At 41.3% G+C, this 23,474-nt stretch overlaps 1 protein-coding gene and 1 long non-coding RNA gene across 2 annotated transcripts in view; one reads left to right on the top strand and one right to left on the bottom strand.

Moving 5' to 3' along the window:
- The first annotated feature begins 3,416 nt into the window (after nt 1-3,416).
- The window catches only part of LOC129817887 (kinesin-like protein KIF26A), a 71,124-nt gene continuing 51,066 nt past the window's right edge, over nt 3,417-23,474 (top strand). The window contains exons 1-2 of the mRNA XM_055873486.1: nt 3,417-3,765; nt 4,487-4,735. Of these exons, the coding sequence (XP_055729461.1) occupies nt 3,706-3,765; nt 4,487-4,735 (309 nt within the window). The 5' untranslated portion in view covers nt 3,417-3,705. The remainder of the gene's footprint in view (nt 3,766-4,486; nt 4,736-23,474) is intronic.
- LOC129817743 (uncharacterized) lies at nt 15,133-22,145 on the bottom strand. Its single transcript, XR_008753757.1, has 6 exons — nt 22,066-22,145; nt 21,534-21,679; nt 16,165-16,226; nt 15,902-16,009; nt 15,625-15,723; nt 15,133-15,293 (listed from the first exon to the last, which is right to left on the bottom strand). It is a non-coding gene; the product is annotated as an uncharacterized LOC129817743 (long non-coding RNA).

Below are 23,474 nucleotides of genomic sequence, written 5' to 3' on the forward strand. Positions count from 1 at the left end.
CCCATTGATATGAAATTCAATCGTTCCTCTCACTCCTCTTAACTATTCTGCTGGTTAAATCAATGCATGCATACAATTGTGATTGGATCCCTAGTCTAGACACATCTTAGTCTCAAAGGGTATAGGCCTATAGCCTATAGTTCTCCATATGGAAGAGAGGATCTGGAAACAAGCATAACTCTGACCAAAGGCATAAGCCTCAGTTGTAGGCTTCGTTAATCAGCTACAGGCATCACTCAGCACTAACTACATTTGACTTCTTTAGAAAGGGTCACACATTTCCAGCTGAAGGATTCACTTTATTAAAAGCAATTTAGTCAAGGTCTTACAAGGAGAGTAATTGACCCCAGCTTCTTGGAACAATCAGACAAACCGACCCCTAACTTCTGGGAGAAGAAGCAATAGTGCACGTTTGACAGAAAGGACTTTGTTTTCGCTCATAATGGCCGCCTGGTTATCTGAAACGAGCTTTCTGTGTTCAGGAGATAAGATTTTTTATTAGGCATCAGGATGTAATGTCTTACAATTCGCCTCTAAAGCACCAAAGAAAAATAGACGTTATCTAGTCAATTAAGCATTGTGATGAAGTCACTCGTGGATATTCCTCCATCTCTGGCAATACAAAACCCCCTGACTGCCCTGATAGGGTTGAAGTCATTTTCCGTTTTATCTGTGGGTCAGGTGGCTTTGGCGTGCATCAATCAACATAGACACACAGAAAAACAGGTTGTTAAAAACCCCACACAAGGAGAACGCTAATGGGCAACCCCTACATGAACCGGTTGATTAATTTCAGAGCCCATCTCCCTACGGGTAAGTAAAGGTTATCCACCAAACAGTCATATAATGATGGTCAAATAAAGGTGAAGTGGGCTATGACTAAGCTAGAAGGGCTGCGGCGCATAGGTATATTACACGAATATGAAAACAGTTGAGAGCGCACTACTGTCACTTTTAAGCAAGTGCAGGCCTACACCATATAGGCCTACAAAGGTTAATATTTTTCTTTAAAAAAAGAATCTAATAAAATCATCAGGCGATCTCTACGGCACTGACAACAGAACAGTCTAATGTAGTACTGATTTAAAAAAAGGTTGGCCATTTTGTCCCATGACTGCCGATCAATGCATTGAGTTATTTTATCTCAAGAAACATAGTTGCATTATTTCAGAATATGAAATCAGTCTCCCGACCAAAAGGACACACACACGCACGCACGCACGCACGCACGCACGCACACATACACTTTGTAGAGCAATGGACACAAACCAATATGATTATGTCAATACACGACATGAGAGCGTGTGGCCTATGTGGCCGCTGGTGTGGCCACCGAATGAAGCGTGAGCGCGCATTCAACAACCAGTGTTTGAAGACGCTGAGTGTGAGTGAACGAGTGAATGGCAGGGGGCGGATGCTTTCAGGTGGTCCACGCGTGGTACGCTTATATGCTTTCATTTGGGACTGATGGAATGAGCGCGATCGAATAGGATCCGATTCCAGCGCCACTGTGAAAGACATGATAGCCTACGGACTTGGGATATGCAAATGGTTTGTTGTGGAACTTTCGGAATCGGACAAGAGAAAGCTGCTGTCAGGAATCATTTTGTCATGATGGATATATCAGTGGGAATATAACGTTGAAAATATGAGATGATATCTGGTGCGTGTCGGTTTGACAGAATTATAGCGACTTGAGGGACTTTCCATGGCTTTATACAATTCCGCTGGGACCTCTGAGGTGGAAAAAACGGTGTCCACATATGAGGATCTGGGTGCGTTCTATGTGGATACCGATGGCTATCCACATGGCTATATATTTGGATATACCAGTCATCTAATGCGAAGAAAAGCTCAGGTAAGCTCAAGACATAAAAAAATGGCAAAATGACACATTTAAAATATTGCATATGCAACTAAGGTATTGCAAGTGGTTATATTTAGTTTTTGACTGAATGGTAAAGAAGTCTACGTCTTTATCAGAAGATACGTTTACTTTTGTTTGTTGATGACTCGCCGAAGTAGTCCAAGATTCAGCACCATGAACAGCGCCCGTTCTTCCGTTGATAAGATGTTACTTCGTTGTCGTGGTGAAGTTAACACAGACGGGCTACGAAAATATACTGTCAGAGTAGGTTATCATGTCTGCGAAAGTATGCATTTGAAAGTTAGCAAAAGTTGTAGTGCAACATGCATAAAACCTATTGATAAATGTCGGTTACAGTAAAAGGAGTCACGAGACCAGACTTTCCATTTTTTTGCTGAACACCTTTTTATATACTGGCGCTTTTGAGTGGAACAAACTACCACAGCAACACAAAGCCATGCCACCCATAACTTAATTTAAAAAGAATGTCAAAAGCTGGCTAATGATCGAGCTATAGAAGAAAGGAAAACATGTCTGTATGTAGTAATACTCTAGACTATGACAATGTCGTCCTGTTCTTTGTTTTGTTATGTGTTATCTGTGTAACCAATGTGTGCCCAGTAGGCTAGGTATACTGTGTAACCTAGGAATACTACGTTTATGTTTGTACTTTTTTTTAACCCTTTAAGAGGACCACAGTGGAAATACGTGTTCAAACTTTTTTGTGTCATCCTCGATGATTGTAAATGCATTATCCACATGTGTGGCTGTATTGTGTTTTACATTGTCAAATACATCTATCTTTCTATTGTCAAATCAAACTAATTAGTCATTTTCAGTAGGCTTGTCTATCCACGCAACAGCAGCAGTTGTTTGACGATAATGCATTTGAGAAACACAGATAGGCTACGGACGTGCTGCCATTCCTCCTATGTCAGATATCAATGTCTGTACTGTGAGCCAACATCAACAGCCTAAGGAGTAATTGTGTCAGATAATGGTCAGGTGAGGGCGCCAGAGCAATACGAACCAGGGCCTTCGTCTTGTTATAAGAGGTGGCGTTAGCAGGCATCCCAACCCGAGTACAAAAGCCTACTGTGGGGCGAGCGTGAGTTCTTGACTATAAATAATTTCGATCACACAGGCGCAAAAAATGCATCCAAATGGGTTCTTTGCAAAGGGGGGTACTTGACTGTAAACGAGTAGCTTCGATAATCCTTCAGACCAAGCACTCTCCATCCTCATTGTTGGAAATGTGCGGACTTTGTTATGCAAATGCATGCAATTGAAATGTCGATCACAAAGCCTAGCAATTTTTTAAAGATGTCGTTCATAAATTGAAACAGTAGCCTAATCCATGTCATCAAGAGTGAAAATAAGTGCTGAACGTTTTGGCAAAGTAATATGAGGTTTATTACAGTCAACCAATACAAATTATACAATTGAATCTCCATTGTGATCTATTTTAGGCCTATGTGCAGTCATTGTGAAACTGAACTTGCTTGACAGAGCGCCCCATATCCCCTAGTCAAACGTCCCATCACAAAGTTAGAGCAAGTTGAAACCGAGAGCTCCACCCATCCATCCCATGTATGCTAGTGCTTCATCCGAACAGTCCACCAAATTGAATTCTTCCGCTGTCAGACGCGCTATGGGAATGCATTAAACTGCAAAGGGACTACTGCAAGGACTATTTTATCACCATACATTGTTCTGGGCGATTCACCAAGATATGGAAGGGCCAAATCGTCACCAATAAACGTGGGAACTGTAGGCAATAGCGTTAGATAGGCTGGAGGTTCGATCGAAAAAGTGTGTGAGTTGGTAACATAGACGAGATGTACTCACAGTATTGGAATACGGCTCGAGGACGCAAACCAGACTACAGGAGATATACGGTGAGGTCCCTTGAGTAAATCGACGGATGATATTTCAGATGTCTGAGATGAGTTAACTATACAACTTTATTTGCTATGCATTGTGTAAAGTAAAACATCAGACCCTGACTATAGGCTGTGACTTCCTTTTTGTTTATATCGAGACTTTTGCATATCACCTTTAAGGGGCAATCAGATACATACATTTTTGTACTTTTAAATTAATTACATATATATATTACCCATTGATATTGTAAGAATATAACTTATAAATGCCTCATGAGCTTAGTTCAACTGTCATACCCCATCAGAACCCAAAATGTAAGCCTTTTTTACTACTTTTGTTTTGTAAACAAACACTGTATAGCCTCAATACATGATTAAAACCATGATTTTAATCTGATGGATGGCCACTCCTACAATCCAACCATAGCTGTGTCTATGCATTTGAGAGTGGCAACATTTCTTCAGCCACATTCTGCAGCTGTTTACCAAATCAGTAGCGGGGTAACCGGCTGCTTTGTTGTTGTTTGACGTGCAGATTGCCCCTTTAACCTATCACCTTTATCCTAATTTCTCATTGGGCGGAAGTGTCTGTTGAATGTGATTACCAACACCTGTGCATTATTATCAGTTACAATCCTCCATTATACAGGTGTGCCTATGTGTTCTTGCTGTATTGGTAACTAGTCAGAAGACAGACACCTTCATTAAAACTTGTATTTCTTCCCTGTTTTATAAGGTTGTTGAGGGAGAGACCCTGATATCTCTGGGAGTCAATGCAAGGAGGAGGCTTCACTCGGCGCCGGTGGAGGAAGTCGAATGCGGCGGCCGGCCAAACCCTGAGGGCGCCGGGTCAGTGTCTGTGACGGAGTTGAGTCACTACGGGGAAAAGGGAGAAAGCGAAGGGCCCTTGTGCCAACGATGCCAGATCATCGCTACAGAGCTGAACAGGCAAGCGCTTGCTTTGGCCGATCCTGCGTCCCTGAAGGTTTGTAACTTTGAACATTCCCCTCTTCACCATTAAAACAATTACTTAAAGCAACTGTCTCAGCAGTGTAGCCAGACACACAGTTCTATATATATCTTTTTTTCATGGTTTTAGGCTTATAGATGCAGTCACTGCATGGTTTAAACACCCAGAACAAAAGCCCAAGTAGGCCTACAGTTTAAAAGCTTATAACTTCAGATAGACATGTCATTGGATCAGATAGACATGTCATTGGATCAGATAGACATGTCATTGGTTCAGAGAGACATGTCATTGGTTCAGAGAGACATGTCATTGGTTCAGATAGAAATGTCAATGTGGTGTCCTGAGTGGCGCAGTGGTTTAAGACACAGCATCCCAGTGCAAGAGATGTCACTGAAGTACCTGTTTCAAATCCAGGATGCGTTACATACAGCCATGATTGGGCGGAGCACTTTTGGCCCAGCGTTGACAGGTAGGGCGTTATTGTAAATAAGAATTTGTTCTTAACTGACTTGCCTAGTTAAATAAAGGTAAAATAATTGTAAAAAATTGGTTCAGATAGACATGTAGCCTATGAATGAAACCCACACAAATACCAGATAAATCTACAAAACAGCTGATGTTACAAATTATTTTTCACCTGTAGGCTATATCACAACCTGGCTATTGCTTTGTGGGGAAAACAGGGCATAAAAGGCTGCTGGTGTCCCATAACCTCTCATGGGCCTATCCCGTGATTTCCCATGTGAATTCCATGGGACTTTTGCATAAGTGTTATTTTTAAGGCTACGAACCACGATCATAGGACAATGTAGAAGTGTGGAGAGGCATTTGATACTGAGGTCTTTTGTCAGGTTTGTATTGCTGAGAATAATCCTCAAAGTGCACTCCTGTCCCAATTGTGGTCGGGGACATTGCTCATGGGCCTGTTGCCAATAGTGACAGCGCTCTCTTCCCATCCTATCAGAGCGAAAGTAGAACTTGGCGGATTCGCTAGATGTACCCAGCTATGATACAGTATGCGCTGTGCTGTGCATGTGTGTGAGAGATAGTCACAGAGGAAGTCAGAGAGAGAGAGAGAGAAGCAGAGAGAAGCAGAGAGAGAGAGAGAAAGATAAGCAGAGAGAGAGAGAGAGAGAGTGAGAAGCAGAGCGATAGAGAGAGAAACAGCGAGAGAGAGAGTGAGAGAGAGTGAGAGATGGAGAGAGAAGCAGAGAGAGAGAGAAAGATAAGCAGAGAGAGAGAGAGAGATGCATAAGCAGAGAAAGAGAGAGAGAGAGAGATAAGCAGAGAGAGTGAGAAAGTTTTGGTAACACTTTATTTGGATAGTCCATCTGTAGATGCTCTTCAGACTACCTACAGACTTTCAGTAACATTTCAACTACTAACCCTAACCCTAATCTTAACCCTTATCCTAACCTTAAACTTAACCCTTACCCTAACCCTAGCCCTAAACTTAACCTTAACCGTTACCCTTAGGGCTGGTTTATACTTTGTCTATGGACATGTCTGTAGACAATTAGAGTGCGACAAGTGGCGTTGGTCAAAACGACATTTAATGTATACTCTGGTGGACTGTCTGTAGACCGTCACTGCGACTGTCGGTTTCCTTGTCGCAGACAGATGAAAAAGTTCAACTTTGACCCTGTCGCTGCGTCCGTTGTCATGGTTACCCGACTGAGGTAGTTCTAAAGTTATATATTTCTCCGGTAGAATCCCCTGCTTTATTTCGTCACACTCACAAACACAATTAGCTTGCCATTAACTTGTAAATAATGATCTTGTTGTGAGTTTACTTTTCTGTAATAATGAATAAAAATTAGCTAAAGTTCATACTTTGTCAGCTGTGGGATGGTCATTATTTGAACTAAAAAGCTAGAAATGAACCTAAACATTGTTTAAAAAGTTGCTTTTAGTTGCCTGGTATGCTAGATTGACAAATACTAAATAGATTTTTAAACGTATAGGTTTATTGCTGTTAATATACAGCAGCTATGCTATTTTGGAACACCAGGCTGCTGATGTCATGCAGCCTTTCGATTTGTGTTAAAGCTTTTTTATAACGACAACAATAAGTTTGATGTCGGACGACAATAGAATGTTCATGATGTCACTGCGACAACTGTCTACAGACATGTCGAAAGACGTTGTCACGTTCCTGACCTGTTTTCTGTTATTTTTGTATGTGTTTAGTTGGTCAGGGCGTGAGTTGGGGTGGGCATTCTATGTTTTGTGTTTCTATGTTTAGGTGGTTTGTAATTAGCCTTATATGGTTCTCAATCAGAGACAGGTGTTTGACTTTTCCTCTGATTGAGAACAATATAAAGGTAGGTTGTTCACACTGTTTGTTTGTGGGTGATTGTCTTCCATGTCTGTGTCTGTGCACCACGGGACTGTTTCGTTTGTTCGTTCGTTCGTTTGTGTCGTCTGTACCTGTTCATGCGTTCTTCGTGTATATGTAAGTTCGTTTTGTTCAGGTCTGTTGACTTCGTTTATTATTTTGTAAATTCTCAAGTGTGTTTAGTTTGTCTTGTTTAATAAATATCATGTCGTATCACAATGCTGCGCTTTGGTCCAATCCATACTCCTCCTCTTCGGATGAAGAGGAGGAGGACAACCGTTACAGACGTAGTATCAACCAGCCTTAACCCTTATTCTAAACCTAGCCCTAAACTTAGCAAGCAGTTGCTGATCAACAGATAGTTTGTTGATAGTGTGACTGTAAAGCAGGATTCCCTAACTGGCTGTGTTTTTTGGGGGGCCTTTCAAGTACATTTTTTAAAATAATAATTGTTTTTTCATTGTTGGATATAAAAGACTGTAACGACCCTGGGTTTATAAGCTCGGATATCAACGCTTGAGCATGTTTTTGCGGCACAGTCGATAGCGCGCTGGACTTCGGGCTAGAAGGTTGAGGGTTTGAGATCTGCTCCCTGCCTGTTTCATTACATTGGTGTCAGAAGTGAACGGACCTTGCATCCACGACAGTGCGCGTGCTTGGCCGGTGAGCGCGTTCCTGTCTGACGTAGAGTCGCAAGGACACGCTCTTTGAAAGGAGGGAGTAGTGTAACGACCCTGGGTTTATAAGCGCGGATATTGACTCTGCCGTTCGAGCATGCTTTTGCGGCACAGTCGATAGCGCGCTGGACTTCGGGCTAGAAGGCGAGGGTTCGAGACCTGCTCCCTGCTGTTTTATTGCAATCTATAAACACCAGGAAATATTCCCACGCACAACAGGGAGATGTGACCCCCCCCCCCCCCCCCCAGCCGCTTAAGAAGAAATCGGCCTGCAGCTGAATCTAGTTGATGATCCCGGCAGTAGAGCGACTACAGAGCGACTATCCGGACTATTCAATTAAAGGGACCAGCCCTGCCCATTGTCATGGAATGTGAGACAATGGACCCATCCAGTTATCAGAACTTTACCAGTTCACACCCTGAAAAAAAACTCTGTCTTCTGTACTTGTCAACACATTTTCAAACTTGCGCACTTCCTATGTGTGACCTTCTCCTCCTCTACCATGGTACATTTTTATGTAACCCGCTTTGGCTTACATGCATGTGATTTCTCCTGCTCTTAGCAGTCAAGATATGCGTTACAAATGTCACCCTATTCCCTATTATAATACATTACTGTTGACCAGTGGCCATAGCTAATTGTAATGCACTATGTAGGGAACAGGAGGCCATTTGGGACGCACCCAAGTTATTTGCCCAGCACATAAAGGGGACCTAGTAGGCACATTGAGCTCATCATCATGAGCGATGGCTTTCATCGGATCCCCATCAGCCACGGAAGAAGGAAGTGCTGAACATCAGAAATGGAGCCAGTCATGCCCATTATTATTATTATTAAGGGTATCCAGATAATGTTCATAAAACGCCACTCTTCCGTACGTTGTCCATGGCAGTTTTATATTCACCTTCTGAGAAGACCGCTTTGGTTATGGAGTTAGTTGGATTTTTGAATAGGATTTGACAGAACAACTTCAAGCTGAATTTATCACCATTTACCACACACTTCTCAGTAACACACCCCACTGGGCACACACTGGATGAGGGTATAATATAATATACTGTAGTATAATATAACTGAGTATAATTGAATATAGTATAATATACTAACAAAATAATCCCAAGTTTCCCTTGGCTCTTTTGTTTTTTGTTAGATCATGTGGAAATCCATGCCATATCATGCTCTCTCTATCTGTGAGATCGGAATGTCATTCCCAATAACCAAATCTGAAATGAAGTCCACCTTGACTCCACGCTGTAATGGTGGTACGGGCCGGCATACTCTCTCATGGGGCGTGGGTTTCTGCCCATGCGTGATGGTATAGGGGCATATCATGTATCAGGCAGAGCTTTGATTATCACCCCCCTCCCTGGGCCCATGGATAGTTTAGTCTGGCTTGGAGTCTGGGGAGCGACATTTTGTTTCCGAGAGCTCTAATACTGTACCATGCCATTGCATTGTGTGTGCTGTGTGTATCGCGCTGTTTACTAAATTTCTGGTTAAGTTTGTCCTCACGGAAATTGTTCAAGAAAAGTTACAATATAAAAAAAACAGCTGCAGATTAGAATTTCATTCATCCTGTATATTTCAAATATTACAGTGCATTTGTTCACAGCGCAAGTGTCTTTGCGGGAGGAAAATGTTGCCCTGGGCATGTGCTTAACTAACCGTAACCCCCAGGTCATTTGGCTTGGTGTGATGTAGTTTCAGCTCATACCTCATGGCCTGCCTGCCTGCCTGCCTCAGACTATGGCTGGATTTCAATGGCTTTCCCCCCCTCCTTTACTTTGTGACCATTGATATCAGTTTGAACCAAATTGCTTTTTCACCCCATCATGTCATTTTAGATCAGTGTTCAAGGAAAAGAGATGAAGACAGGAGCCTATTCTAGATTATTGGGACATGGCCTACAGCCTTGTGTGTGTCAGAATGACACCAGCCACATCGAAGGGATGGCTGTTTCCTTGAGTCTGTTTAGTCCTCACTTGGTTTTTATGTCTCCACAACTTTTATATTATAAAAGTTGTCTATACACAGGGTCGTATAGTTGTCTATACACAGGGTCGTATAGTTGTCTATACACAGGGTCGTATAGTTGTCTATACACAGGGTCGTATAGTTGTCTATACACAGGGTCGTATAGTTGTCTATACACAGGGTCGTATAGTTGTCTATACACAGGGTCGTATAGTTGTCTATACACATGGTCGTATAGTTGTCTATACACAGGGTCGTATAGTTGTCTATACACAGGGTCGTATAGTTGTCTATACACAGGGTCGTATAGTTGTCTATACACAGGGTCGTATAGTTGTCTATACACAGGGTCATATAGTTGTCTATACACAGGGTTGTATAGTTGTCTATACACAGGGTCGTATAGTTGTCTATACACAGGGTCATGTAGTTGTCTATACACAGGGTCGTATAGTTGTCTATACACAGGGTCGTATAGTTGTCTATACACAGGGTCATATAGTTGTCTATACACAGGGTCGTATAGTTGTCTATACACAGGGTCGTATAGTTGTCTATACACAGGGTCATATAGTTGTCTATACACAGGGTCGTATAGTTGTCTATACACAGGGTCGTATAGTTGTCCATACACAGGGTCGTATAGTTGTCTATACACAGGGTCGTATAGTTGTCTATACACAGGGTCATATAGTTGTCTATACACAGGGTCATATAGTTGTCTATACACAGGGTCGTATAGTTGTCTATACACAGGGTCGTATAGTTGTCTATACACAGGGTCGTATAGTTGTCTATACACAGGGTCGTATAGTTGTCTATACACAGGGTCGTATAGTTGTCTATACACAGGGTCGTATAGTTGTCTATACACAGGGTCGTATAGTTGTCTATACACAGGGTCGTATAGGTGTCTATACACAGGGTCGTATAGTTGTCTATACACAGGGTCGTATAGTTGTCTATACACAGGGTCGTATAGTTGTCTATACACAGGGTCGTATAGTTGTCTATACACAGGGTCATATAGTTGTCTATACACAGGGTCGTATAGTTGTCTATACACAGGGTCGTATAGTTGTCTATACACAGGGTCGTATAGTTGTCTATACACAGTCATATAGTTGTCTATACACAGGGTCGTATAGTTGTCTATACACAGGGTCGTAAAGTTGTCTATACACAGGGTCATATGTACTGTATAGTTACATACGTGTGAGAACTATGACTTGCTTTGGAAGTTGGAGAAGCCATTTGTCGACGTGCCAGTCTTTGCTCAGAAGTTGATGTTGTTGGAGAGCTCTAGGGTCCATAAAAAAAACCCAACATGATTGTGTTTTCAAAGACATTGAACAAATTGCATAGACCAAGGTCTGAGCATCAAATAGACTTTACTTAGCTTACTTCACGTGTTTCCCAGGACCTCCAAACTATCAACAGTTCAGATGGTGTCTTAGGTTGGGGGATATGACTCATATATCATATTTAATTGTCAACACAAGTGCAGAATTTTTCTCAACTAGAATGACTTCATATGAAAGGGAGTGTGAATGTATCCACTCTCTCCTTGATGTTTACTTTTACCTAGCCATTGTTATATACAACAGCAAGTGCCTCATTGTCTTTGAAAACAATGCCAGTCGAGGAGTGTTAATAACGGAGGACAAAGAGGAAGTGAGCCTTGTTGATTTTCGCTCTGCGCTGAAAGTGTATTCCTTTAGACATCTTTGGTTCAATTCAATCAAACCTGCAGTGCATTGCAGTATTTAACAGTGATTATGCTATCGCCACCATCCTGGTAGCATAATTAGTATAACTCATGTAACTACAAACATTTGTTTTCAAACAAAACACTGGTTTCTCATGACATCATGCCACCCTCAAGCTCTGGGAGAAAATGCTCCCACTTTACCCAAGCTCCCACTTTACCCAAGCTCCCACCAGGCAACCACCTAGAACTGTTGGTGTTTGTTTTCAACCCTGCCTTGTCTGAATGCCACCGTTGAGAATGGGTCATGTGTTTTGCCATAGATTAGACAGGGATGGCATTTCGCACAGGGTGCTGCGGGTCCTGGTCGGATGTAATCGGCTTCTTGGCAGAGAAAAGTAGCATGGATTTGTCCAAGATTGACTAAATTGTGATGTTAAGATTGCCAACATCCTCATGGGAAACATACTGGAATATATGCAGGTGCTTGCTAGGAGTCCAAACACAGAAGGTTTAGAGTCTTAATGTATTAAAAACAAAAAAAAGTGAGAAGTAGGCATTGGTCTGAAGCCTAAAAAGAAAGGAAATTCACACACTACACACTACACACAACACACTACTCCACTCAAGGTTTTCCAGCACACAGCCTTGACCTACTGCGGTAGTTATATTGGTACTTCAAACAATGTGTATGCAGGTTTCTTAGGATTCAAACCTTCTCACACAACCTAATTCATCCTCTTAGAGGAGGTGTTCCCACAATAATGTCATTTGTACCGCATGCAAGTTAAATTATTGGATTTAACCCTTAACCCACACACCACACTAATCCAATTGCACTAACTTTTCAAGCTTGTTTTTTAATATATGAAAACACACCTTTCTTTTATACTTGCAAGACCATCATGCTTGACTGAGCGAGCTGATTTTTCTTGTAGTAATGTGGTGCCTGCCTGTATTTCCTTAAAGCTCTTTATTTAGCACTACATGGGTGACAGGTAGCCCTAACAGTTAAGAGAGTTGGGCCAGTAACCGAAAGGTTGCTGGTACGAATCCCCAAGCCGAATACAGTAGGTGAGATATCTGTTGATGTGCCTTTGAGCATGGCCCTTAACCCTAATTGCTCTTATTAGCCGCTCTCGATAAGAGTGCCTGCTAAATGACTTAATGTAATGTCATTGAGAACAAATATAAACACGGAGTGTACAAAACATTATGAACACCTGCTTTTTCCTAGACATAGACTATCCAGGTGAGGGCTACGATCCCTTATTGATGTCACCTGTTAAATCCACTTCAATCTGTGAAGAAGAAGGAGACAGGTTAGAGAAGGATTTGGACAATTGAGACATGGATTGTGTATGTGTGCCATTCACAGGGTGAATGGGCAAGACAAAAGGTTTAAGAGCCTTTTATGGGTATTTTACATTTTACATATGAGTCATTAAAATATTCTCTTTTTCAGAGCTACTTACAGATAGTGCATTCATCTTAAGGTAGCTAGGTGGGACAACCACATATCACAGGTATAGAAATTACATTTATACTCAATAAAGTAGCTATCAGTAGAGTCAGAGTAGAGTCAGAGTAGAGTCAGAGTAGAGTCAGAGTAGAGTCAGAGCTAGAAAGGAGTTCCTGATTTTCCTGATTGACTGACCTTCATAAAAGTAATGATTGACTGTCGTTTCTCTTTGCTTATTTGCTTATTTGAAGGAACCAAATTCCATTCCAAATGAACTTTTAACAAGACACACCTGTTAATTGAAATGCATTCCAGGTGACTCCCTCATGTGAAGCTGGTTGAGAGAATGCCAAAAATGTGCAAATATGTCATCAAGGCAAAGGGTGAACACTTTGGAGAATCTAAAATCTAAAATATATTTTGATTTGTTTAACACTTTTTTTGGTTAGTACATGATTCCATATGTGTTGTTTCATAGTTTTGATGTCTTCACTATTATTCTACAATGTAGAAAATTGTAAAAATAAAGAAAAACCCTTGAATGAGTAGGTTTGTCCAAACTTTTGACTGGTACTGCATATTATTTTAATAGCAGGACACGAGTGTCGCAGCGGTCTAAGGCACTGCATCTCAGTCCAAAAGGCATCAGTACAGTCCCATCCCGTTGTGATTGGGCGGCGCACAATTGGCCCAGCGTTGTCCGGGTTTGGCTGGGGTAGGCCGTCATTGTAAATAAGAGTTTGTTCTTAACTGAGTTGCCTAGTTAAATAAAGGTTAATGTAATATTTTTTTTTTTCCATTATTCCAATGAAGAGTATGAATTAGGCTGTTTGAGAAAGTTTGAATCCTTAGAAACTTACATACTTGCATATTATTTGATGTAATAGACCAACATAGCTACTGTAGTAGGTCAAAGTGCGGCAAATCTGCAGATTTTGAGGTGGTGAATCGAATGTTTCCCGGTACAACGGTGGTCTTCTCTGATGCCGTGCAGCGAAGGAGCTGGATGTTCGATTGGGACCAGAAGATAAACAAGTGCATAGAGAGGGCCCGGCGCTCCGTCAATCAGCTTGTGTACGCATTTCACGGAACACAATCTCCCACCCTGCCCATAAGCAATGTGTCCCTAGGATGTACCGTAGGGGTGGAGTGCATCTGATTGATGAGGGCAAGAACATATTATTTGAGTTGAGAGTTGGTCTCTCCAGTCTCCACCTTTCTCTTCTCCGTTGTAGGAAGACTGAGAAGGGTGCAATTGGAGCCCGCAATTCAGGGCATTCATGCAATCTGCAGGAACCACCCTTTATACTTCGATTGGTACATTTTTAAGCTAGGACTCAGGCAGGAGTGCTCCACTACAGTGGCCGAAATGCACAATAGCATTGGGTGCCAACCACCGATAAACACCACAGAAGAAGAGGCGGGGTGACAATGCCGGTAACTAGCTAGCTAGGGACACTGTAGATAGTGCCCCCCACCTGTCGGGCATTATTTTCCCGCAGTTCTGTTAACGACGACGAGGGCAGAAGTTCGGCAGGTGTTAGCGATGGAGACTAGGTGCTAGCTAGCTAGGACTCTGGTACACAGCAGGCAGAATAGGTAACCAGCTAGCTAACGATAGCTAGGACACTGGTAGACAGTATCCTTTGCCCCCGCCTTTCGAGCACTGTTTCCGCAGTTCTGTTAACGGTGACGAGGGCAGGTGTTTAGCAGGCGTTAGCGAAGGACACTGGTTGCTAGCTAGCTAGGACTCCGGTACACTGCTGCCAGGATAGGTAGCTAGCTAACGATAGCTAGCACACCGGTAGACAGTGTCCTTCGCCCCCACCTGTCGGACTGCTTTTTCTCACTTCTGTTAATGACGGTGAGGGCAGGTGTTTGACAGATGCGAGCAAAGGACACTGTGTGCTCTGGTATGCAGTAGACAGGATAGGTAGCTACCTAGCACACCGGTAGACAGTGTACTTCGCCCCCCCCTGTCAGCATTGCTTTCCTGCAGTTCTGTTATCGACGGCGAGGGTAGGTGTTCAGCAGGTTGCTGCGAAGGACACTGTGTGCTAGCTAGGGTTAATTCTCTAAAGGTTGAAACACTGTTTGAATGTAGGAGAAATATGTTGTCAATTGGTTCCATGGTGGCGATATACCAACCATTAAAACAATGAGTATGAAAAAATACAAATCTATTTCTAAATATATTTTTTTAAATATATTTTTTAAATGTATTATATGAAAAAATACACAATAGGCGCCACTTGACATTTTGACAATTAATCGGCTTTAATACTCACTAGTTGTAATTTACTTATCATCTCTTCTAAAGTCTTCTGAAGATCAATCTTGTCACCCAGCAATTCAATCACTTTCGACAGGTCCAGAGTTTTGCTGTTGTCCTGTGTCGGATCTGGACAGGAATCTATGCAGCAAATTATGACAGTCCGTGAGTAAATTAACATGTACATCATCACAAGGATACAACATTTAGTTTCCCCAGAAGCTACTTTGCAGTAAGGTATTGCTTATTTCTCCCCATGTGGGTGCATCTTCGGAACAGCATGCAGAACAGCACGTTGCTCTTGGCCTATCCAACAGTGTCAAAGCACAATGTAAAATCTAGTTCGCTAGCTTATCATGCAGCCGGCGCTTCATTGATAACATTGCAAACTTTGGTTGAATCTTTCTAAAATGGTAGCTTGGTCGCTGAAAATAATTTCTGGTGAAAACTCTAGGTAAGGTAAGATGCTTACCTTTCTGTGGGTTTGTGAACACAGCTGGTGGCAAATTGAGACAGTCCACCTGTTTCTTAAACACTTCCAGTTCAGCAGAGGTCAGCTCCTTTCTCTTACCTGTTCATCATAGTGAATAGAAAATATATTATGAGCCAGAGGGCCCAAAAGAAACATATCTTCAAATACATATAATTCACTTATGGTTTATCATGTCCCATTAGTTAAGTAGTAATACATTTTTAAACAAGACTATAGTACTGAATTTAGCATGATAGTTGTAATGTAATGTTCTTACTGAAGATATACAGAGTGCTGTAGTTGCTAACCAATGACAACTTTTGTTGGGCAAGGAGGCAGTCAGGGCAGGTATTCAGGTAGGTCAGGGAAAAGTACAAAGGTCCCGCTATGGCACGCACGCACGCACGCACGCACACACACACACACACACACACACACACTTTTTTTAACATGACATACCACATTGATTCACTATCCTTTAGTGCAAAGTCATAATATTATTTTGATGATTAGTAATAGTATTGTTATGGCTTTACTCACTTGAGGTAAACGTGTTGTTTTCCATGGTCATTTCACTGGTCATGCTATTGCATTTGCCTCCACTGTTGAGTAATGAACTGAGATAAATATACTACAGTATTCAAGTACAAATTAAATTATAAAAACACATTCATCACATTACACTCAAAACACATTTCTCTAAGTTGTCTTTGTTCTGAGAACATTCCTAATGTCACACAATTTGACAACGTTCCCAGTAGAGGTCGACCGATTAATCGGAATGGCCAATTAATTAGGGCCGATTTCAAGTTTTCATAACAATCGGTAATCGGCATTTTTGGACACCGATCATGGCCGATTACATTGCACTCCACGAGGAGACTGCGTGGCAGGCTGACTACATGTTATGCGAGTGCAGCAAGGAGCCAAGTTAAGGTGCTAGCTAGCATTAAACATATCTTATAAAAAACAATCAATCAATCATAATCACTAGTTAACTACACATGGTTGATGATATTACTAGTTTATCTAGCTTGTCCTGCGTTGCATATAATCAATGCGGTGCCTGTTAATTTATCATTGAATCATGGCCTACTTTGCCAAACGGGTGATTTAACAAGCGCATTCGCGAAAAAAGCACTGTCGTTGCACCAATGTGTACCTCACCATAAATATCAACGCCTTTCTTAAAATCAATAAACAAGTATATGTTTTTAAACCTGCATATTTAGTTAATATTGCCTGCTAACATGAATTTATTTTAACTAGGGATATTGTGTCACTTCTCTTGCGTTCTGTGCAACAGAGTCAGGGTATATGCAGCAGTTTGGGCCGCCTGGCTCGTTGCAAACTGTGAAGACTATTTCTTCCTAACAAAGACAGCCAACATCGCCAAACGGGGGATGATTTAACAAAAGCACATTTGCGAAAAAAGCATAATCGTTGCACGAATGTACCTAACCATAAACATCAATGCCTTTCTTAAAATCAATACAAAGAAGTATATTTTTAAACCTGCATATTTAGTTAAAAGAAATTCATGTTAGCAGGCAATATTAAACTAGGGAAATTGTGTCACTTCTCTTGCGTTCATTGTATGCAGAGTCAGGGTATATGCAACAGTTTGGGCTGCCTGGCTCGTTGCGAACTAATTTTGCCAGAATTTTACGTAATTATGACATAACATGGAAGGTTGTGCAATGTAACAGGAATATTTAGACTTATGGATGCCACCCATTAGATAAAATACGGAACGGTTCCGTATTTCACTTAAAGAATAAACGTTTTATTTTCTAAATGATAGTTTCCGGATTTGACCATATTAATGACCTAAGGCTCGTATTTCTGTGTTAGTATGTTATAATTAAGTATATGATTTGATATTTGATAGAGCAGTCTGACTGAGCGGTGGTAGGCAGCAGCAGGCTCATAAGCATTCATTCAAACAGCACTTTCGTGCGTCTGCCAGCAGCTCTTCGCAATGCTTATGACTTCAAGCCTATCAACTCCTGAGATTAGGCTGGTGTAACCGATGTGAAATGGCTAGCTAGTTAGCGGGGTGCATGCTAATAGCATTTCAAACGTCACTCACTCTGAGACTTGGAGTGGAGCGATGGGTAACGATGCTTCGAGGGTGGCTGTTGTCGATGTGTTCCTGGTTCGAGCCCAGGTAGTGGCGAGGAGAGGGACGGAAGCTATACTGTTACACTGGCAATACTAAAGTGCCTATAAGAACATCCAATATTCAAAGGTGTATGAAATACAAATGGTATAGAGAGAAATAGTCCTATAATTCCTATAATAACCTCAACCTAAAACTTATTACCTGGGAATATTTAAGACTCATGTTAAAAGGAACCACCAGCTTTCATATGTTCTCATGTTCTGAGAAAGGAACTTAAACATTAGCTTTTTTACAGGGCACATATTGCACTTTTACTTTCTTCTCCAACACTTTGTTTTTGCATTATTTAAACCAAATTGAACATGTTTCATTATTTATTTGAGGCTAAATTGATTTGATTGATCTATTCAATTGAGTTAAAACAAGTGTTTATTCAGTATTGTTGTAATTGTCATTATTACAAATAAATAAATAAATACATTGAAAAAATTGGCAGATTAATCAGTATCGGCTTTTTTTGGTCCTCCAATAATCGTTATCGGTATCGGCGTTGAAAAATCATAATCGGTCGACCTCTAGTTCCGAGAGTCTACCCAGCAAACCAAAACTGGTTCTGTGAATGTTCCCGGACCATTTCATTAAGTTGTGGGAAAGGTATAAGAACATTCCCCCTAAAAGTTGTAATAACACAATCTGTCCAGTTGTGTTGATGATTATACAATGTTGGTATTAATGTGGAAAAAACATTCCTCTGATGTTGCAAGAATGTTAACAGAACATTTTACAAAACATTTTACAAGTTTACAAAACATTTCATTATGCTGTGAGAACAATGTGGGGACATTAGCACTCACATCTGACCTGTAGCACACATCTGTAATCATAAAGTGCTTTGGAAGCCTGGTTATGGCACATATTTTGTCTTGAACAGATGGTCAGGGAACCAGAACATAATGACAATAAATTTGTAGACTGCATATTAACCGTAAGAAGCCCAAACATATATCATATTTGATTAAAACAATCATTTCAAACCTTGCTTGGGAATAGAAGCTGTTCAGGAGCCTGTTGGTGTCAGACTTGATGCGCCGGTACCGCTTGCCATGCGGAAGCAGAGAGTCTATGGCTTGGGTTGCTGGAGTCTTTAACAATTTTCCTAGCCTTCGTTTCACACCGCCTGCTATAGAGGTCCTGGATGGCAGGGAGCTTGGCCCCAGTGATGTACTGGGATGTCCGCACAACCCTCTGTAGCGCCACCCTCTGCTGCCAGTCAAGATGCTCTCAATGGTGTAGCTGTAGAACGTTTTGAAGATTTGAGTGTCCATGCCATGTCTTTTCAGCCTCCTGAGGGGGAAGAGGTGTTGTCATGTCTTCTTCATGACTGTGTTGGTGTGTGCGGACCATGTTAATTCCTCAGTGATGTGTGCACCGAGGAAACTCTCGACTCGCTCCACTATAGCCCCGTCGATGTGAATGGGGGCATGCTCGGACCTCCGTTTCCTGTAGTCCACGATTAGCACCTTTTTCTTGCTGACGTTGAGGGAGATGTCGTCGTTGTCCACCACGGTTGTGCTATCAGCAAACTTAGTGATGGTGTTGGAGTCGTGCACGTGGGTAAACAGGAAGTGCAGGAGGAGAGTAAGCATGCACCACTGAGGGGCCCGCATCAGCGTGGCAGATGTGTTGTTGCCTACCCTCACCACTTGGGGGCGGCCCGTCAGGAAGTCCAGGATCCAGTTGCAGAGGGAGGTGTTCAGTCCCAGGGTCTTTAGCTTAGTGACGCGCTTAGAGGACACTATGGTATTGAACGCTGAGCTGTAGTCAATGAACAGCATTGTCCAGATGAGAGAGGGCAGTGTGAAGAGCAATCGAGATTGCGTCATCTGTTGGGACTGTATGCGAATTGAATTGGGTCCAGGGTGTCTTGGATGATGGTGTTGATGTGAGCCATGTGAGCCAGCCTTTCAAAGCGTTTCATTGCTACAGATGTGAGTGCTACAGCCATAGTCAATTAGACAGGTTACCTTGGCATTCTTGGGCACAGAGACGTATTAATAACATTCCACCCACTTCAATTAATAATGTTACACTAAACATTAGCAGAACATTGCACCATTGTTTTCAGAATTGTTTCATACTATAACTTTGAGACCAATGAGAGGGTGGCATGTAGCCACATTTTTTTTGTGGCAGTATATTGTAAAAACATTACAGGAACATTCCATCCCTGGCAACCTGTGGTAGTTTTTACAGATGTTGTCAAGAACATTTTAGTAAATGTTAGGAGGACATTTACTAAAATGTCTCCCTTACACCTAATTTATCATCTGATTTACTTAAAGGTACAGTACAGTAAAGAAACTTGATTTTCCTATGTTTTATATACAGTATATTTCCTCACTAAATGTTGGAATAATACTGTGAAGTTGTGAAAATAATGATAATGCCCTTTTAGTGTAAGAGCTGTTTGAGAAGACCGCCTGTAATTTCAGCCTGTTTTGGTGGGATGGAGTTTTGGCATGGCTGGTGACATCACCAGGAGCAAAATAAATAGACCAATAAAAATGAGTTCCACTTCCCAGTCATAGCAAAATACTTGCTTTCGAAATTGCTTGTGGTATTTTTTATTTTTTACCCCCTTTTTATTTTCTTCCCAATTTCATGGTATCCAATTGTTAGTAGTTACTGTCTTGTCTCATCGCTACAACTCTCGTACGGGCTCAGGAGAGACGAAGGTCAAGAGCCATGCGTCCTCCGAAACACAACCAAGCCAATTGTGTGTCGCCCCATGGACCTCCCGGTCGCGTCCGGCTGCGACAGAGCCTGGGCTCGAACCCAGAGACACTAGCTGTCACGCCCTGACCATAGTTTACTTTGTATGTGTCAATGTTAGTTGCTTGTGTCAGCACATTTCTTACATAGCTTCACGTTCGTTGTTCGTTTATTGTTTTGTATAGTTTGTTCAGTGTTCTCTGTTTATTAAATTCATGATGAACACATACCACGCTGCATTTTGGTCCTCCGATCCTTCCAACTACTCCTCCTCAGATGACGAGGATGACGAGCGTGACACTGGCCCCGATTTTTGTATATTTTAATTGAAAACAATTACAGTGAGGTACTTCATTGTTAACCAGAAATCATTTTATATTGAGATAAAAACAGCTGCATTGGACCGTTTTTAAAAGGTGAAGTCTTTTGGTATTTTTTTCATTAGTCCACTGTTGATACAGTCACGTTTTCAAGATATTGGATATTCAAGGGTTTCAATAAGTAATGTGTCACCGGCCACAACATCATGATGATAAAAAATGCAAGAAAATAATAATTGTGAGTGTTTAAAGAAGTGCTCTGAACTCCTGTAATATTATCAACTATTACATTAACATTCAAATAACTATGTGTGAACTTATAGGACATTTCCTGTTATGGTAATGAAATTTTAAGATTTTTTTTTTTGTGTGAAGTTCCTAAATGTGCTGAGAATGTTCCAAAACAAAGCAACTATCCTGCAACATTCCCAGATCGTTCTGGGAAGGTTGCAGCAAAATAACCATAGGACAACCACACTTTCACCAGGCTCTAAGAAACATGGAAGGTTTTGTTACTAGCTGGGTTTTCAAGTGTTTGTAAAAGCAAAGACGGGGTCATTTTTACGTGTTACAATTACAATTTGTGTTACAACGATGTTTGTTATTATTTCATTTTCACCACGTTTTTAACATTCACATTTCCGGTACGGTATGCATACAGTCAACATACAATAAACACGAAGCGCACTTACATGTTTATCATCTGTAATTCTTTGACAGTGTTGTTCTGGAGCCCAGGAGAGATCTGAAGCCAGCCTGTGATCTATTCTTTTCCAGCATACTCCCTGCCACCAGGGACCTCAGTGCTCTCCGCGATAAAAATCCACTTACCCAAAATCTGCAAGATATATAGGACCCAGAGATACTGTATATACCAGTGTTTCCCAAACTGTTTATAGTCCTGTACCCCTTCAAACATTCAACCTCCAGCTGAGTACCCCCTCTGAGTACCCTCTCTGGCAAAAATGTAAGAAAAAAAAGTATTATATATATATGGCATACACCCGACGGCATTGCGCCTACCCCCTACCCCAGTTTAGGAATACCTGGTATATACCGAACAATACAAACATAGATGGATAAAAGTAGTAGTTAGATAGGCAGGCAGAAAGAGACTTTCTAACCAAATGTCTTAACAGATAGATAAACAGATACAAATGGATGGATGGATAGACAGACGGACAGACAGATAGACAGAGACAGACAGACAGACATAGTACTAACATGGTTCGTGCTGTTCATCTGTAAAGGTCTCAGTAGATCCTCACAGGACAGAGGAGCTGCCAGTCCCACTGAGAGAAGACTGAGGACAGAGATGACACACAGGACCAACATGTCTGTTTATGGGAACAGTTTCTGTTTGCATTGGCTTTCCCACCATTGATAAATAATTACTGGGCAAATAAGGCCTTGATATTAGGTAGGTAGCCTAGCGGTTAAGAACTCTGGGCCAATAACCGAAAGGTTGATTGTTTGAATCTCCGATCTGACTAGGTGAAAAATAGGTTTATGTGGCCTTGCGCAAGGCACTTAACTGTAATTGCTCCTGTAAGTTGCTCTGGATAAGAGCGTCTGCTGAATGACTAAAATGTAAAACATTTAAATATTAGAAAGGGAGTCGTACTGAGAGCAGAGCACACAGTGCTTCTGAGAGTGGACGTGTGTGTTTGGGCCACTACACTTTGACCGCCCCCTTTATTTTGCCCAAAACAATGTAAACAAAGTAGAATCGTTCCCATTATGCAAATGCTTCACATGAATGTGAATTTATTTCTGGTAAATGTATCTATTTTTTTTCTTTTCTGCTTGTATATTATACAAATGGTCAGTTATCGCAAAAACAAAACCACAATAATATGAATAATGATAACAACATAATCAACCACACTAAAAATATTCATAGATTGGCCAGGCATGACAACATTATAGTACGGTTTTGATGCTGCAGCCAGTGGATTCAAAGAAAAAAAAAAAAAAAAAATCATGGTGTGACGTGTTTCTGGTCAGATGTTGCATGAACTTTGGATCAATGTTTCATGTTTCGTGTTTCATGTTTCGTGTTTCATGTTCGGTGTTTTATGTTCCATGTCAAAATCATCCCATTGTCTCTACACTTGATTGTGGAATGCAATAAAGTTACTTTAAGATGATTTGGACATGGAAAACTATAATACTGTTTAGGGGATATTGACTTGCCTTGATTTTTTTTGACAAAAATGCTAAACAGTTGCCAAGTAAACACAGTGGTCAGGTTAACCAAACCAAAACATGGATTGCTGTCTAACCTTGTCCATAGACTGCCTACAGGTTAAGGAAACTAATATGCCATTTTGTAATTTGGGTGAAATGTCCCTTTAAGACTAACATGTTATTTGAGAATATTTTTAACTTTTTTTATATTGACCTGTTCAAAAGCAATCGTCTTTGAAACTGCATATGAAAACACCTAGAATAGGTTATTGCATTTATGTCATAATGTAAAACTATAGTAACGTAGAGACTGAAATACTCTCTTTGAAATAATCCCACTGAATGGTATACGATACACCCAGAATAGAGAGGTGACATATCTGTCAGTAGAGCCCCACATTTAAACATCCAGCTCAGTGAAACAGTCGTTTCTTTTTCATCGC

The sequence above is a fragment of the Salvelinus fontinalis genome, chromosome 20, assembly GCF_029448725.1.
Source record: "Salvelinus fontinalis isolate EN_2023a chromosome 20, ASM2944872v1, whole genome shotgun sequence".
Classification (NCBI taxonomy): Eukaryota; Metazoa; Chordata; class Actinopteri; order Salmoniformes; family Salmonidae; genus Salvelinus; species Salvelinus fontinalis.